Source organism: Drosophila sulfurigaster, chromosome 3, assembly GCF_023558435.1.
Source record: "Drosophila sulfurigaster albostrigata strain 15112-1811.04 chromosome 3, ASM2355843v2, whole genome shotgun sequence".
NCBI lineage: Eukaryota > Metazoa > Arthropoda > Insecta > Diptera > Drosophilidae > Drosophila > Drosophila sulfurigaster.
The window spans coordinates 37,504,793-37,523,796 of record NC_084883.1 but is presented as its reverse complement, the minus strand read 5'-3'; the positions used below and the strand labels follow the sequence as shown (position 1 = coordinate 37,523,796).

Genomic DNA, 19,004 nt, shown 5'->3' with positions numbered 1-19,004 from the left:
AACTTTGCTATTGTTTATATTATTTTTAGCATTGCATTTTATATCTTAATATATCATATATAAATTATTTACTACCATTTTTATTATTTCCTGTTGAGTAATATATTTCTTCATATGATGCATAATTTGAGATATTTTTGAATTTCAAATATTTTGTAGACATCAGTCGTTGCTTTCCATAATTTTTGTGATCCTTTCCTTTTACACTTTTCAACATTTCCCCGTTGTTTGCTGTGCAGTGTAACACAATTCGTACGCCATGTAAAAAGAATTCCCTGCGGAATCTGTTGAAACTTCATGGAACTTTTGCATACTCGTATTTCGTTGGAGCATGGTCAGGTTGATTACTTTTTGGCAGCATGTGAATGCATAGAGAGGGAGAAGAGAGAGCACTCAGATGAGTACTCACATGAGCATTCGTTGTGCATATGACTGTGCGTAGTTATAGCCAATTAAAGCCAATCAGGCAGCAAAACTCAAATCTCCAGAGAGCCCTTAACGTTTGCCAACTTTACCTGTCGACCTTTCTGCCTCTGTCTCAAATGGCTTAAACTGAACGTCGAGGTTAAATTGAAGAATTTACAGCAACAAACTAAAATATATCATGTCGTTTTTTTGAGTGTGTGCTGCTGCATGCAAATGGGAATCGTGTTGAATTGAACTAAATCCATCAAATTGGGTCTTCGATTTGAAGTCGTGGCTCATGCCCAGAGGCAGCTGCTGTCCATGCTAAGCAGAGACGACACCGACAGCGACAACGATGACAACGACAACTAGTTAGTCGCATAATTGTCCAACTCCACTTCCACTTCCTCTTCGCAGCTACCCTTCCCCCGTTTGGGGCACTTATCACGCGGCGATAATACGCAGCGAGTGTGTTTGTTTCAAAAACAAAACAAAACAGAAAAAAAACCAATTGGAAATTAGAAATCAGCGTCAATCGGTGCGGCAATCAATCGTGACTGTTGTTGTCGAAATGCCGACAAAAGAAGCGACACACGCGCGGGACGCAGCAGAAGGAGAACCAACTATAGAAGGAGGAGGAGGAGAAGCAGGAGACAGTCCAGGTTCCATCATTTGGACGTGTTTGGTTCTAGACTTGGACTGGGGACTCTGATGTGTGTGTTTGCGTGTGTGTGTGTGTGTGCCAACGGCACTTGAACCACAAAGAGCACCGATTTGTTGATTTGTTTTTAAAAAGTGAGTAAATATGTTTCCATTTATGAATGTTTGGAAAAGTGTCGCTGTCACTGTTGCTTGTTGTTGCTGTTGTTGTGGTTGTTGTTGTTGCTTTTGTTGTCGCGCTGCGTTTTGTTTGAGCAGCAATCCCATTTTGAAGTGGTTTCGATAAGATGCCAGGTGCTGATACCGATAACACACAACACAACGCACAACAGACAACGCTGCCTCCGATAACAGAGCCGCCAATCTTGCCACTTGCCGTTTGATTGGTGGCCATTGCTGCTGCTGCCCCACCTTCGACTCCGAAGTGACTCCAAGTTGTCTGCCTTGGCTAGCAATTAACTGGAGCCCAAAACAAGCTGCAGTCAGTCATTGCAGGGATTTGCTGCAATTTGTACGCAAATCTCAGTACTTTTTCTCGCCCGGCTCTCCTCCAACTCTCTAGGCTCAAGGCGTAAACAAATTTATTGAAAGCAATTTGCATGCAGCGTCCTTACGGTGACTTTATCATTTGTCCTTGCTGGCAAAAAGGATTTTATTTTATTACTTTTTGCAGAGCAGAGACTTTCAATTTAAGAAGATTTTGTAAGGCACATCAAACAAACACACAGCTGCAAGTGTGTGTGAGTGTGTGTGTGTGTGTGTGTGTCATACACTGAAAAGCGACAATTTCATGTCCAATTGCTTTCCAGGTGACATGAAACAACACTTAAGTAAGAGGAAGCATCGCAGTCAGGATGAGCAGGAGGCACGCAGCAGCAGCAACATTGGAGGAGAGAAGAGGTGTGGCAGGAGGGAGGTGGGTGGTTGGTTGGTTGGTGTGGCAGCGTTGAGAGACAACCTGCAACACTCCCAGCTCGTGCAGCTGCTGCAGATGCCAGGCTCATTCCCCTTCTCACTCTACTTCCACTCACGCACAAGTGTGCCATCTCCCTCTATCTTTCTCCCCCTCTGATCCGCATGTGTTCACTGAAGAAGCATATTATATCGTAAACTCTATGCTCGGCAATCTACATTTAAATTGTTTTCAATATAATCTGCATGTTGTGTCCGTTGCAAGTGCAAAAATGGCCGAGTTATTGTTTTCACAAAATGCAAACACATACTTTCCATCTACAGCTTATGTTGCACATTCTACACGGTGAGAAAAAGGATAATTTATATTATAGATAGCAAATATATGGTATTTTAAGAAACAACACTAAGAGATAGTAAATATCGATTAGAATCTAACCTTATAACCTAGAGGAGGGAATCTTCACAATTCTTCTTTCACAAATAATGCAAAATTTATTTTCACTTTAATTTTGATTAAAGTTTTTATTATAAAAATTGAAAGTAGTTCATAATTTTAGCCTTATACCTAACTATAAGTTAGTTTATAATTTTACTCAAACACTTTAACAATATTAATAATAATTTCTAATTTATACGAAACTTTGTTTATAACCAACTACAACATAAAAATCCACTCATATCATAATAATAAAGCATCAAAATTATGTTCAATGTTATTGGATCAATATTTTGTATTTTTAGTACTGAATAAAAATAGATTTTTCTCTCTGTGCATGTGTGTGGCAGGTATGTCTCGGAGTGGCAACATCTGTTGCAGTTCTCAGGCGCAAACACCAAAGCCATCACCACAGGGATTGTGATGTTATTCGCAAATTTAAGGTCCATTATAGACCATCATCATCTGCATCAACATTATCAACATAGCCATCATCATCAGCTGAGATTGTTGAAGTATCCTGCTCTTGGATTGTGGCGCCACCAAGTGCCAAGCACACACTGGCGACAATTAAGATCACGATCTGCTACTTTGACTCGAATTCAGACTCAGACTCAGACTGGGAGCATGCCACATGTTCCCCTTGCTTGCCCCGTTACTCCTGCTTGCCACACTCGAGTGCAACACGCCCAGCCATGTGGACTTTCTAGACACTTGCGCCGTCTCCTCGTAAGTATTATAAATGACAGCACGTTAACACCCCCAGAAGAAGAAAAAAAACTAAAATAGTGAGATCTCGTCTTACAAGAATTCTTCCAAAACTACTTCAAGCACTCTTCCATAAATTAGAAACACTTTCAAGTGTCCTTTGAGCCCGACTGGCATTACATTACATTTCACATTGCACATTTCAAATTGATTTGTTTATTTTGTTGTTTTTTGTTTCACTCCAAACACACTTTTGGTTTCGTATAACGATCGGGTAAATCTCGCTTCACGGTGATCCTTTGAAATTCTTGCTTAAATTGTTTATTTTCCACAAAGAATTTGAACAAATTGGGATTCTAGTTCTAAACATGCATATCAAAAGATGAAGCTATGGATATTGTACATATATATATTTAAAAGATGTGTGTTTTATTTAATATCACTTAAATTTTCATATTAGTTATTTAACAACTACTACATGAGATGTATTAAAATTGAGTCCTAATATATATTGTAATTTAAGTAATTTAAATCAATTTAATGTTGGCTCTCACAAAAAATATTTATTAATAATTTTAAAAATGCAAAATTTATCATATTGGAAAAACTGTATAAAATAAATCCTATTCGTCTTAGAAAATTCTTGTCTGCAGAATTTTGAATATCAAAAGCCAAATTATATTCTATATTAGCAGAATAATTTCTGAAATCCGGAGATGAAAGTCTCAATTCAATACAGCAATAACAGCACAAAATTGCGAAAAGTTTATGAAGCGAAAACAATTGTCTTTCCCAATTCTAACGGTTAACAAACTAAAATTTGGCAACAAAATTTAAATGCAATTTTTAAATATATACATGTGTGAATTATAAACATGACATAAAACAAAATCTATATTAAGTATTTTCTGTGAAATAAATTAGCCGCTATACAGATTCAAATCATTTAAGCATTCTTTGTTTGAATCATATTCAAGTTTATGGTTGAAAGTGTTTGTTTTATAAATATAAATTTAAACAATTGTTTTGACATATACAAAAATGTTAATTTATTTACTCTCACATTATTTATAAACACTGATTAGCTTGCTCACACATCTCAGAAATGTTTAATTGCTTGTCTTAATTGGAAGACTGAATATTTCGGTTTTTAAATAAATATTCGCCATAATACATAATAAGCTGCAGAAATCACAAGCATATTGAGGTAACATCAAAACATTGAACAAGGAGTTGCGGAAGAAAGTGAGACAAACTATGTGAAGCCTTTCGATCGCAGGCCGCCATAAAAATGTTTCCAGCGCACACGAAGAAGAGGGGAAACGACAACAGAACTGGACTGGAAATATGTTGAACTGCGACGACTGCAGCAGCTGCTATGTGTGTTCCAGTCGGAGGTGGGCGTATTCCTCAGCAACAGCCCCCTGAGCGCAATGAGAATGCGAACCCTCGCTCTCGCTCACACGCGTGGCGAACGCGCAAGTCGAATGAGACAGCAAATACCTTGTGCTCTCTGGTTGGAACGGTTGTTAATCAGAATGATTGCCTGCCTGCTCTCACACACACACACAGTTGCTATTATTGTGCGCTGCCTTTCTCGCTCTCGCGACAGCGCTTCGTTGGCCTTGTGAGCAAGCTGTTTTGTGTGTGTGTTTGTGTGTCTGTTGCTGTTTCGGTCTCTGTTTCGGTTTCGGTTGCTGTCGCTGCGGCATCGAGAGACCAGTTTGTGTTGAAACGCGAATAGGCATAGGCGCACATCTCAGCTCTGTAGCTGTAGCTTTGCCCGTCGACCGTCGAATATTTGTGAGCTCGAAGCGTCGTCACTGTTGAGAGGCCACTGACAGGTTGTGGAACTCGTTTGCGTCGCTGCCGTCGAGATCGGTGCAACCACAAAAACAAACAACAAGAACGCAGAGTTTTGTGCAAATGACAAAGAAATTGTTGATAAAAAAGAGTGTTTAAACTACATCAAAACTAAGCAAAGAAATTCCAAACAATACAACAAATCTACTAAATGACAAACAAACATGAGGAGAAACACATGTGACTAGTGACTAAGTGACTAAGTAGCACGACCCTTTGGCCCCGCTAGTGTCAAGTGACGAGCCAAAAGTGACCCGGTTCCGTCGTTGGACCCGTGTCAGTGTCAGTGCCCTCCTCCCCCCTGCGTCCCCTTCACGTAATCGAATTACGTATTTAGTAACTAGTGTCCAGCATCCAGCATCCAGCAGAGGACATCTGTTTGCTCGCAAACATTTGTGTGCGATTTGTCGGCCAAAGTCAATAAAAAAAAGCGAGCAAACAAACAAACGCGAAACGACAAGTAAAAGAATAAAGCGCAAAGTCACACGGCAAAAAAAAGCAAAAGCAAAACAAACAAAAACATTTTCCGGCTCCGGCGACATTAACAGAACTGCTCGACATCGACAATTTGTTTTATCAATTTTCAACAAGGCCAACAACAACTACAACAACAATAGCACAGCAGCCAAACAAACCAACAACAAACAACAAAAGCGCCCAGAGTGCTTAGCCGCGCTTCGCGTCGAGCACGCACGCCAACCACCAACAACAACAACAACAACAGTAACAACAATAAAGCAGAGCAGAGCAGAGAAAAGCGAGCATCTCTTCGAATTGGAATCCACCTTCAACTCCACCCACTCCAGGGCCGCCACAGCATCCTTGCAGGGCGCGGGCGCCCCACGGTGAGCAGCACTCACACTTTCCGTTCCCATTCACGTTTACGTTCACGTTCCTGTGACAAGCGCGACAATGGCTGCATATGCGCAGTTTGGATACGGTTACCCGTCGGCAAATCAGGTGAGTTTAGATCTGATAAGACACGAACACGCTACAATTCTCTTCTACCATAATTATTTGGCAGCGAGTGTTAGATAACACAAAATAATTGCTATTAATATCGCAGTTTGGAATTTTTTGTTGCATCAGCCATAAAGTTGAATGTGTTAATAACATGTGATCGACCAATAAGAGTGCAAAACGATAACAGCATAGATAGCAAAAGAATCTTGGCAACTCTGGCACACAAAATGTGTTCTCAATCAGCGGCTGAACATGTCCATTGTGAGTGACAATTTTGGCCAATCAGCGAGCAGTTAATATCACGAAAGTTGGCCACAATAAACTTTGACATTATTTGCAAAGATTGGCAACAACTGATAAGTACTTAAGCATTAATTGCCAGTTATTCAAACAGGGACTTTTGAAAATTTCCGTTTCTGTGTCAACTTAAGAAGAACTCGCATTAAAGAGCTGTTTAACTTGTGGCTAATATCCAAGATCTGCTCGTGTGTGTGAGAGCGACTAATTTTAGTCACATATGTATACATATAAATGGCTATGACGTCGTAGCAGTATTTGAAATAAACATAAATTTAAATTTACGCCCAGGGAATTTGTGGTCAGTTCTCGACGGCATGAATATGCAAGCGAATGTTGCACAATTTAGGACGTTGCCTAGACTGGACCTTTTCAGTTCTGGCCATAATTACCCACGGGGCAAGACGGCAAGCGAAGCAAAGGCAAAGGCGACGGCGGCATAATGTGAAGCTCAGTAATTCAAATTAGTTTAGCTGAGGTTGAAGACACACAGCAACCATTGGAAGGAAGGACTGTCTAACATATCCAAACACACACATACTCTGCTTACATATATTGGCCTTAATTCATGTCGATGGCCCGTTGCCCTCTCGGCTTCCTCAGCTTCCTCTTACATGCCACATAAATTGTTGTCAAAGCGTACTACTGAATGGAGCGCCATTTATTATAATATGCAAAACTTGGCAAAATTGTAATAATTAAAATAATGAACGCTCAGATTATCGACCATAATTATTATGGCTCGTTCCAGGGATACGCAAAGTGCGTTCTACTCATCAGCAGCAGTTGTTGTTTTTCTTGTTGTTGCTATTATTATTATTGTTGTTAATATATTTACTCGTTCTGTGTGTGTTTTTTTTTGGGCCTTGGAGTCAGTCAGTCACTTAGTCAACTCAAAATTGGGAAAACTGTTAATTAAAGCGTCTTTAATATTGAGTTGTTTAAATTATTCTCAGTAAGATAAATGAACTTAAAGCTTTATTGTTGCGATAGGTTAGGTTTTGTAATTTACGATTTAGTTCGCGTAAATGACTTGTAATACAACTATTAAATTTAATTTATTAACACCTTTTATTATAAGTCATTCTGACGAGTGCGCTAAACAAATTGTTTCTATATGTAAAAGGTAAATTATAATCATTATACTTTGCGACTAAGCTTTAAGAAAAAAAGTGGAATGTTTTTTAAAATGAAAAAGAGATTAATGTGTTAGAATGTGATTTATATTCGAAATTTTAGCCTTAGTAACTAGTGTAATGTTTTTTGAGAGGCATTCACCTTTAAATATTTGTGACAGGAATTAAAATGCTTTGAAATTTGTTCTGTGAGGTAAGATTTTTAATTCTATATTGATTTGAAAATGTTTTGTATACTTCAAAAGAATGATAGCAATTCAATTTTCACTAAAGTAAAATCCACTTCAAGTTTCATTTACCTATAGTTTCTCATAAAATATACTAATATAAACTATTAATAAAGTACAGTAAGCTAAAGTCAACGTATATACCAAATTCATATTCTTTTCGCCAAAAATATGAATTTCTTATAAGGCACCAAAACGAATTGTTATTCAAGAGACGCTGGGTTTTAATTAGCGAGTGACTACTGTATTATAACGAGGTGAAGAACACGCTGTATGCCCAGAGTACATAAATAATTGAAATTCATATTAATTAATTTAATTTTGATTTTAATTTTATTTTCAACGCCAATTCGGCATGCCAAATATGACACGCAAAAATTGCTGACGAATTCAATAAACATTCGATATGAGTATGAATTTAATCAACGATTCGTTTGGTGCCTCCATCTCCCAGTTGAGTCGGGACTTGCTGCTGTCAGCTCCTCGATGTTGCGCCTGAACAGAATTGTCAACTTCCCATGCCAAAGGAGTTGAGTTTAGCAGTTCACGCATTTCATGGCAAAATAACTTGAATTCCCAGGCACACACACACACACTCGCAGAGGGAAAGAGAGAGAGAGAGAAAAGGAGGCAGGCAGACGGCACAATTTGGCTTGGTCCAGTGTCCTTACGTAGGCCGAATGTGATGCGAGAAAAAACTAATATTTTGCCGTGTGCATTCCATAATTGATTTATGAATTTTTAATGCAAACATTGAAAGCGACTGCCACGCTAAACAAAGAATTGGTCCAGGAGCTGAGGCTGTTCCTCTGGAACCGACGACAGCCAACTACTGAAACTGAAGTTAATTCAATAAAAGGAGCGCCCAACAACAGAGCAACAGCAACAGAGCAACTTATTCGCATTAGCAAAAACACGCATTGGTTTTGGTATTTGTATTGGTATTGGGTGAAGGGTATAGGAAGGAGACTCTTGTAGAGCAGGTGGTGGAGTGGGGGCAGCTATATTGCGTTGCCTGCTGCCTGGATGAATGTGAGAATATGCCAAATGCCAGCGACGCACTGCCTCGAGTCTTCTGCCTGCAGTCGAGTCTCTGTCCCAGTCTCTGCAGTGTCTGCAGAGTGCTCGGAGCCAAAACCAAAACCAAATGTCGACAGTCCCAGGCCTCAGCTTCCCCTTCTTCTACCCTTCTCTTCTTTCGATACCAGCTCATACTCTCTTTATTTTCGCTTATTGTTTGTCATTGCTGGGTTGGCGGCGCCGTTGCTGCTGTTGTTGCTGTTGCTGTTGCAGCAATGCCAAGTCGACTGGCGTCAGGAGCAACCTTCTATTGCGTTGCGGCTATCACTTTTTGCAGCAGACTCTTTGTTTAGTTGCTGCTTCTGCTGCTGCTGTTGTTGTTTTGGCGTGCAAAAACCAAAATCCATAAACGCATCTTTACAGCAGTAGCAGCAACAAGAGCGAAACGGCAGCAACAACATCATACAGCACACAGCAACAACATGAAGCACGGCAGCAATATCGCCAGTAAAAACAACAATATGAACAGCAACAACAACAACAGCTCTTTAAACAACAACCATAAGATAACTGCAGTCTCCATTGTTGCAAAGGCAACGCACACTGAGCAATTGGCAATTGGAATTGCCAAGGTGGGACGACCAAAGTCTGGGGCCTTTTTTTTCTCTTGCTTTGCTTTTGGGGGCAGGCGTTTCGTGAGCTTTAACATAAATCATAAAATTAATAACCATAAAGTGACGGCAGCAGTTTTTCCAGCAAACTTGCGTCGCTGAGCGGGTGGCCAAAGCAACTGCAGCAGCAACATCCGAAGCAGCAGCAACATCAGAAACAACAACAACAGCAATCGAAGCAACAGACGCTATTGTAGGCCTGACAATGCGTATGGTTGCCATCATTCGCTAAACTGGGTTGTCTGTGCACTTCAAAGACCCTAAATACTTGCACTCGTATGAGTTAGTTTAAGTATCTTGCAGATACTTTGGCAATTATGCTTGATGAGCAATTCTATTTGCTATTTACACGTACTTTTCGTTTGTTCTCGATTTGCTTATTTAACAATTGTTGTTGTCGTTATTGCTGTTCCAGTTGTTGCTGCTGCTGTTGTCTTGCCATTGCAAACTGTTGTTGTTGCAAGCTTCGCTGCGAACATGGCATTCGATTCTTTTGAACTTGGGTCATGCAACAAATGGAGCGCATGCCACTCATCTGTTGCATCCACACACAACGTGCACTTATCAATGGCCAGTCAAGGTTTTATTTTAGCTCCAGTCAGGGGAATTACTAGAGAGGAAAGAGATGGTGTTCAAATGGAGAATGAGAACTATTGAAACACTGTGGCAATAAGCAATTTATTAGCTTAGACGCATTTCCTTCGAGTTTATGAATTGTACGTAAATAAATCAAATTCTAATTTGGTTACTCCATTCAGTTCTGAGTTTGTATAATATTTTTTGGAGAGGTTAGAAATATATGCATGTATTTTATGATATTTTCATATTAAAATAAGATTTGAAAGCTGTTTTAAAGATTATTGCTGAGTTAAGATGCTGAATTTTATAATGTTACGTATTGTAAGGACATAAATTATTTCACTTTCCCTTTGTCTTATAATAAATAAAACAAAAAAATGGAAAATAATAGCTTAAAAATTCTTAAAATTATGCATTTTGTAATTTGATGTATTGAAAAGGATGAAAAGTTGTTTTCATATGTTTATATACATTTTTCGATTTAAGAATCTTCCCACATTATAAAATCCCTATTGTGAAAAATCACTTTATTAAAAGAAATTGCTGTGATTAAGCCCTTAACCATACACTCAATAATGATCCGTTCAATCACTCGCTAAACGATCAATCAGTCAGTAAGTTAGTGAGTCAAAAAGGATTTGCATATGTGGATATTTTGAATTATGCTTATAAAGTAAGATTATATACTACAATTTCGCAAGCACCATTATTAGTGCAAACTGGTAATTACTTTGTAATCCCGCTGGGATAAATGAAAGCCCCTGAATATCCTTCTTCCGCTGACATGACACACGATATTAAAAAAAGCACACCAAAAAAAAAGCGAAGAGCGGTTCACACCGTTTATCGTAATATTCAAGTCATAAAACAGGCAACTATAAAGCAATATTTAATAGTTGCCAACACTTGCCAACATTTGCAACATTTCCGCATTGTGCAAGAGAGTAAGGGACATAGAGCAAGAGAGAGAGAGAGAGAGAGTGAGGAGTGTATCAAATCGCCTTTAAGCCGGTGCAGAGAACCCCTCGGGGCCATCGTCAGCTATCCTGTCTGCGTTCAGCTCAGCGATAAACCCGGCAGCGCGATGCGATGCGCTTCCTGCACACCAAAGCACCACAGCACCGCACAAAAACACAGCAAAAAAACACAGCACAATGCATCCCAGAGTGGGTGAGTGAGAATCATTAAAAATAAACTGACTTGCGTGCCGATAATAAGCCGAGGCACTGCACTGGACACCAAACTGGACTCTGACTGCGACTGCGACTCTCTGGTCTCGGACCGCACCAAGTTGGGTCCTCGGTGTCGTTGTCGTCGTCGTCGTCGTCGACGTTGCTGATATGTGTTTTTTTATGGACGACCACAAAAACTGAAATTGATGTTCGAATCGCATATAAAAATAAAGAATAATAAGAAATGAGCGCGCGCAGCGTTTTGTACATTAGCAGCAAGAGGAGGAAGAGGTGGGAAAGGAGAAGGTGGAGAACAGTGTGGCATGCCACTTGTTGTGGTTTTTTGTTGTTGCTGTCGACGTTACAGTTGGTCGCCTGCTTCTCGCTCTCTCTTTCTGCCGGTCGCTCTGGGCAGTGGTCATTCATTCAGAATTCATTAGATTTCATTCATGAAAACGCCTTCATTATGCAATAATTTTCAAGCCAACTCCAGGAGGAGTATTCTCCTCGATTGTGAGTGTGTGTTGGGAGCTGTTGGCACGAAATTGCCTTGCGATTAGATAGCCTGGCAGGAGGTGTTGAAAATCAGCTTGTTCAACTGGCGAATTACCATTATTATTTAAAAGCATATGGCCAAAAAAGTACAAAAACAGTAGCTGCCTCTTGAATGAGTGATAAGTGTTTGTTTTTTTCGGTTTGTAGTGGGGAAATTCATTAGAATTGTGGCATAGCTTAAGTTACTTTTGTGTAAAGATACTTTACGGCTTATGGGCTTACGAGTCGGTTACGAATTCGTTCTTTTTTGTTTTTTTTTTTTTTGGTTTTTGGGTCTTGGTCTTGGTCCTGGGCAACGGCGATTCGTTGCGGTTATCGTGCAAAGCGCATACCTGAGTGCCTCATTCAATTTTGTGTGCCCCTTTTCTTTTTTTGCCCACACTCCAGTCGAGTCCGACGAGCAGCTCGATCGGTCCGCTGATACTTTTCGGTTTGTACCCTCTTCAAAGAACTGGCTGAGATCTCGAACTGAGGCTGAGGTTGAGGCTGCGACAGACACTCGGCTGCAGTATCTTAAATCTGACTGTGATAAATTGAAAATTAATGAAGTGAAAATAGATGGAACGGATCGCAAAATGCGCCAAGCCAATAAAATATTTTGACATTTGGAGTTATCGTCTTAATCTGTTTTCTTGATTTCGAGCCCTGCCCTGAACTCAACTCAACTACCTACCGCTGCCCTTAGACCCGTCCCTCTCTCTTCTCTTCTCTCTCTTCACTCTCTCTACTTCTTTTGCGTGTCCTTGAGCACATCACCTGTTTCGAAACCATTGCGAACCTTCTTTCGGTTCTTTTTTGCTGTTGTTGCTGTTATTCCTGAAATTTATGCAACGTGCTTTGCGGTTTTTTCTTATATTTTGTTTGCTTTTCGTCTCCTTTGCAGTTGCTTGGCGGTGCGGCAGCCACAACGGGCGGCGACAGCCAGAGCGGACATGGAGGCGGCTCGGTGCCGTCGCCTTTGTCGGGCACCAACGAGGCATCGCTGAGTCCCTCAGCGGGTTCGACAACCACCGGCATCACCGGCCGCGTTAGTCCAGGTGCAATTTCGCAGTCCTCGAATCATGCGGGCGCTGTTGCAGTCCTTGCTGGCGGCACTGGAGCCGCTTCGGCTGCTTCGGTCAGCGATGCCGATGTCGTGGGCAATGGCAACGAGGCACAGAGCGGCGCCACAGATGTGGCAGATGCGTCAGCCGCAGGAGTTGGTGGCGGTGTGGCGGCTCTTGAAGCGCATGTGCGTGTGGCCAACCATATGTCCTGCTGCGAGAACGGACGTCCCATCATCACGGATCCCGTCTCCGGGCACACCGTTTGCTCCTGCCAATACGATTCGGCTCGTCTCACACTCGGTGGCTACTCTCGCATGGCGTTGCCCACAGCTGGCGTTGGCGTCGGCGTCTATGGCGGACCATATCCCTCGAATGAACAGAATCCATATCCGAGCATCGGTGTTGACAACTCGGCCTTCTACTCGCCACTGGTAAGCTTTCGATCGTTGTTGTGATCGTCTTAATTGGATTAGTGTGTGCAGCGGGCAGAAGTCCACAACAACTGAATTGTAAGCCGACAGTTTAAGCAATAACAGCAGAGATGTGTTCTTTCAAGCCGGTTATTTTGCTGTTGCTGTTGTTCTTCTTCAGGCAGCTACTCGTTGTCCGGCTTACAAGCTTGTTGTCAGCTTTGCCCACCTGGCGCTACCTCAGAAGGCGGCGTTAACTGTAACAGTCTCATTTCCATTTGCAGAATAATCCCTATGGCATGAAGGATGCCAGCTCTGGCTCCGAAATGAATGCCTGGACCTCAGCGGGTCTGCAGTCCACAAGCGGCTACTATTCCTACGATCCCACACTAGCGGCCTATGGGTAAGTATCTTAAGCACTTTAAAATAATTATGACGAAATTAAAATGAGGGGAAAAAATAGAAGAAAAGTTGACTTATGCCGTTAAAGATTCTTGCTATGCACTCGCATCTTAATATTATTTATCTTAATGCCATAGATCTAGTATGTTCTATTGTAAGTATCTAAACAAATATTAATGTCAATAAAGTTGTGGAATTGGGAACAAATTTTTAAATTAGGATAAAAAACATTAAATTGATTTCCTTATTACTTATTCAGCTAATGCCAACATTACTGATTCTTTTACTATTTTTGACTGACAAATACTGCACAGTTGCCACATTTAATCCTTATTGTTCTCAAAGGTTCAAAGCGCAGGTTAGATTTCTGCTTAATAAATGTGATTAACGAATACAAATTTCTTGCCATAGTGCTATGTCAATTGTCAGCCAAGTTAAGCGAGCTTTTCAAATGCCTGAGAAAACTTTTTGGCAGAAAGTGTCTGCAGAGTTTTTATTGCCGACCCAAGTCAGCAGTCAGAGACAATATGCAAAGGGTACACGAACCCGGGGACAGGACTTTGCTAACCTAACCCTCTAAGCAAATGGCGGCGCGTCGCGATGCTTTTAAAAATATACTAAACTCAATAAGTTTGTGGCAGGAAATGAAGGGAAAGAGAGTAAGGCAGGGCAAGGCTAGGGCAGGGAAAGGACAAGAGCAGCAAACGTTCTGTTTTGTGGTCTGGGCGGAAGCAAGTTACAAATGCACAGATTAAAATTCCCAGGGCGTTTCTCTCCTGTCGCGGTTTTTTCATTGTGCGTTATTTTAGTTGAAGAGCGCCACGCGAAAAGGAATTTCGTGAATCGCAAGTGCAACACGTACGCGCCGAGGAAAATGCCGGAAAAAACCGGGGGAAAAACCCATCTTTAAACGTTTTCAATTTGCGCCGTTTAAAATGATTCACATTAAATTTCATGTTGTCGTATTTTAAACAGCAAAATAACTAAATTACTTGAAAGTAAGTGAATGGTTAAAGGTTTAAGTGAAAGTTTCATTAAAAATTGAGAGCAATCTGTTTTCAGTTTATTAAATAATTAACTTAAACTTAAAGCGATTAATCTAGGGCAGACTATGTTAGACGATACGACTGCTGCTCATGGCGAATTTTAAATTGAAATAGTGATTAGTTTATTATGAAATTTATAGCATCTCTTTGAATTAAAAGTTTGTAGCTTGGTGCCCCGAGAAAACTATATTTTTGTTGATTAGCTAAGGTGTTAATAAGAGACTAAAAATAGTATCAATCACAGTAAATATGCAGAATAATTCCCTACTAAGCTAAGGTGTTAATAAGAGACTAAAAATAGTATCAATCACAGTAAATATGCAGAATAATTCCCTACTAAGTCTAATGATCCTAGCTTCAATCTAAAATAGAGAAGTTATATTCAGTCAAACATTCTATAATGACTTGAAAAATATCATAATTTCTTGCACCCATTTGCTCACTTCGGACCCACTGTGCGCACTGTGTTTGTGCTGCAAGTTTGAAGTTCCATTTGACTGCTTATCTGAAAGTCACTAGTTGGGTCTTCAAGCTCAAGTGTTTGACTGGCGGGTGTGGCAGTCAACAGAGCTATTAGCCACGTTATTGATATGGAGACGTTGAATCTACCGGAAGAGCCAATCACTCCATGTTTACCCGAAGTATGACAGGGCGCAGTTCTCGGCGGTCGAGTCGCAGATTAAAGTCAGCTAATGAGCAATAGCCTCAAGTGTGTTTAAACCTGAATTGTCTTGCTTATCGCTGTTGTTGTTGTTGTTGCAGTTACGGACCCAACTATGATCTTGCCTCACGTCGCAAGAATGCGACACGCGAATCAACAGCAACGTTGAAGGCGTGGCTCAGCGAGCACAAGAAGAATCCCTATCCCACAAAGGGCGAGAAAATCATGTTGGCCATCATTACTAAGATGACATTGACCCAGGTCTCGACTTGGTTTGCAAATGCCCGACGTCGACTGAAAAAGGAGAACAAAATGACGTGGGAGCCCAAAAATAAGACAGAGGACGATGATGATGGAATGCTGTCGGATGATGAGAAGGAAAAGGAATCCAGCGATGGTTCCAAGCTGCCCTCAGCTAGCGACACATTTGGTAAGTTGACAACTCATTTTGCTGCTCCTCAGTTACTTCCTCCCCAACTCTAAAAGTCATTGAACTGTATCTGAAGCCAAAGGCGTTTTAGGGGCTTAAAGTTCACAAGTGCTACATGTGTGTATTGTTTTAGAGCAAACGCCTCTTCCGCACATTGATTTGAATGCCTGACCCTGTCTTGGCTGCCAGCCAAAGCAGCAGAGTCTCTGCTACTCCTCCTTCGTTCCCCTTCCTTAGCTTCTCCAGCCACAGTTACAGATTTTGCGGCAGCGCCGCCTTTTAAGTACAATTTATGTGGCGCAACGAATCTTATGCAATCTTTGACCGTTCGCCCTAGCGTCTGTCTGTCCGTTTGTCCGATGTGTCCGTCCGTTTATTTGTCTGACTGCTTAGGCGACATCCTCCCCGGAAGTTGACAGCACATTGTTGGCAAAGTGGCCTTGCGCCCGCACTTTCGGCCTTGCTCGACTTGGCTCCGACTCTCGAACTGGAGTTGGAGCGGAAGCTAGAGCATTTTGTTGCTGAAAGCTTTCTGCACTCTGTTGCTGCCACATCGCGTCGCGAGGGTTGCACGCATCAACGCCCACCAACAATTTCAAGGGTTTTTGCCTGCGCCTGCCACACACAAAAAAAAAACAAAAACAAAAACAACACCAGACTCGACAAGCGCCCAGTCAGCAGCTGTTGGCAAAAGCGGCAACTTCCAAGTGCCAAGTGGCAAGTGGCAAGTGGCAAGTTTGCAGTCCTACTTGTTCAACTTCCGTTCTGTCGTCTTGAAAATTAATTAAATTTATATATAATATATTTTCTTCCTTCTTGCGCTTTGTGTGTCAACTTTAATCACCAGATCCCGGCCATCAACGTATCAAGTCCGAGCTGACCAACAACAAGTCCGACAAGGAGTTGGATATGGAGGAGAAACTCGAACTTGAACGCGGAGGCGAACCGCAGAATCTGCTGGCTATACGCGGTCTGCCGCCTTACGGCGCGCCCAGCTTCAGTCCGCATCCCTCACACGCCTACAATCCCTACGCCCATGCCCACGCCCACGCTCATGCCCAGCACCAGCAGCAGCAGCAGCAACAACAGCAGCAGGCGGAGCAGCAATCGTCTGGCATTTATTACAATGCTGGTGGCTATGGACAGACGCCTGGCGGAGGAGGCGGGGCACAGGAGGCCAGTGATTATAGTGCCCTTCAAAAAAACCAGCTGAGCAGAGACTGTGGCATACCGGTGCCGGCGAGCAAGCCCAAAATCTGGAGTGTGGCCGACACAGTCGCCTGCAAGACACCGCCACCTACGGCATATCTCGGCCAGAACTTTTACCCGCCAGCGGGTCAGCAGCAGCAACAGCAGCAGCAACAACAGCAGCAGCAGCAGTTGCCAGCCGACTCACCGAGCTCCCAGCTGCATACGGAGCAGCAGCAGCAGCATCATCAACATCCAATGGGGAACAACAGCAACAACAACATGACTATGACGGGGCAGCAAGTCGAGCTCGGTTCGCCGCTGAGTATGATGAGCAGCTACGCCGCCGCATCGCCATATTCGCGGATACCTACGGTGTACACCGAGGCCATGGGCATGCATATAGGATCGGGATCGGGGCCCAAGACATCTATGCACCATCGCGACCACTTGCATACGAGTTCGAGCCAAGCGCCGCCTTACCATCAGCAGACCAACAGCCGGGTGGTGGGGTTTACCGAGATCCAGCCCGATACGCCGCCCCAAACGCCGCCAAACATGAAGCTGATCAGTCACATCAACAGCAGCAGCAGCAGCAGCGGGAGCAGCTCTACAGCGCATTCCGGAACGGTGCCGGTAACATCCATGGGTTCAATGCTTTACAATAACAACATCTATGGGAATTATCTGAGCAGCGGACGCTCCAATTCGTAAGCGGGGAAAGAGGTGGAAGAAATGGCGTTACCAAATACCAAAATTGACTAAACAGGCCCAAGGGGGATAAGTGCAAAATACAAAATTGTTGCAGGCATCAGAACGAGAGAGCAAGAGCGGAAGATGCCAACGATAACGATAGCGATAACGATAACAGTAACCACACTAATTATTTTGCAATAAATGTAGCTTAAGTACGGCAATAAAACTTTATTTCCTACCATATCGTAAATTATTTCACTTTATAACTTTAATTAGCATATTTACACTCTTCAATTTAAGCTGAAACTTTCAGACAGACAGCGAGACGGGGCGGGGCGGTGGGGGAATGACTAAACGTCGCTCCAGACACACGACAACAGTTTGTCATGCAGCGGGATTTGAGTCATTATCTTCTGCTCGAGTTTAATGACTTGAACACAACACTAACATAATGCCTGAAAAGAAGAAGTCACGAGTGTCGAGAGCACACTTCTTATTCTTCTTCAATTCATTCATAGCAAGTGCGAGTTCACGAGTACTCGAATTTGTCTAAACTATCATGTGTCCCCATTAAAACTTTGTAGATAATCAAGTTCAATACTATGTAAATTACACAATTATAGAAATATATTAATAAAAAAAAGAATTATAGATAGTATCTTGTGTATGCTTTTGTAATCCTATATGATAGCCAGTTTTTCTGTGATATATCCATGTACTTGCATGTGCATGTTAGTGATGCACAGACTTAACGATAACACTACATTAACTTTTAACTTTAAACTTACACTTAAGATTAGCCCACATCACATAATGCCCCCATTCATATTCATATTGCATTCAAAAATACCCTGTACTGCGCCAGCAAGGGTATACTCGCATACGTAAGTACTCGTATGTTATGCTCTATGTGTAGCTATGTACTCTAGTTGAATAATATGAACATATTAACCGATTCCTAGCTAGTTTCTATATAGTTTATCATTTACTTTTCCTGTAATATGTACGAATATTAAATACACTTAAAATTTATTAAATAAAATACAAAATGTTTGTAAGCTCGTAATATAATAAAAGATATATTGAAATAAAGTGAAAGTAAATCGAAAAAACAGCTGAACAGCTGATAAACGTACTCAAATTGGGCGCGCAACAAACAAGCTCCACAATAGGAGCAGGTGTGGATGCTGAGAGCAATTGGATTACATTGCAGAAGAGTTGACAAAATGGGTGTTGTGCATGTGGATGCTAACAGGCTACTGTGCGTGTCTGTGTGTGTGCTGAGAGAGAGAGAGAGTGATCGATTGAAAGTTGATGCTAGCGCTGCTTGCACATGTGAGTGGGCATGTGTGTGAATGCAGGCTTAGAAGTGTTCTTCATAGACAAGTGTTGGGGTATTTACTTATGTGTTAAGCATGCTTGCAATAGTTGCGTGTTCGATGCAATGCAGATTAACTAGGTGTGAGTGAGCAAGATTGTGTGATCAGTTGAAAGATGAGCTTGTGCAATGGGAAAAAA

The 19,004-nt window shown here is 41.7% G+C and overlaps 1 protein-coding gene across 1 annotated transcript; it reads left to right on the top strand.

The window, feature by feature from the left end:
* Nucleotides 1-4,403: 4,403 nt before the first annotated feature.
* Nucleotides 4,404-18,537, top strand: LOC133842822 (homeobox protein caupolican). The gene is made up of 5 exons (XM_062276076.1): nucleotides 4,404-5,947; nucleotides 12,491-13,084; nucleotides 13,348-13,466; nucleotides 15,274-15,602; nucleotides 16,450-18,537. Exons 1-5 carry the CDS (start codon nucleotides 5,900-5,902, stop codon nucleotides 17,502-17,504), a joined length of 2,145 nt encoding a protein of 714 aa, XP_062132060.1. The 5' UTR covers nucleotides 4,404-5,899; the 3' UTR covers nucleotides 17,505-18,537.
* Nucleotides 18,538-19,004: the final 467 nt, after the last annotated feature.

Coding starts and splice junctions, on each gene's coding strand:
- LOC133842822 (XM_062276076.1), top strand. CDS start 5,900: ATGGCTGCATATGCGCAGTTTGGATACGGTTACCCGTCGGCAAATCAG. Junction 13,085..13,347: donor CGGCCTTCTACTCGCCACTG/GTAAGCTTTCGA, acceptor TTCCATTTGCAG/AATAATCCCTATGGCATGAA. Junction 13,467..15,273: donor CCCACACTAGCGGCCTATGG/GTAAGTATCTTA, acceptor TTGTTGTTGCAG/TTACGGACCCAACTATGATC.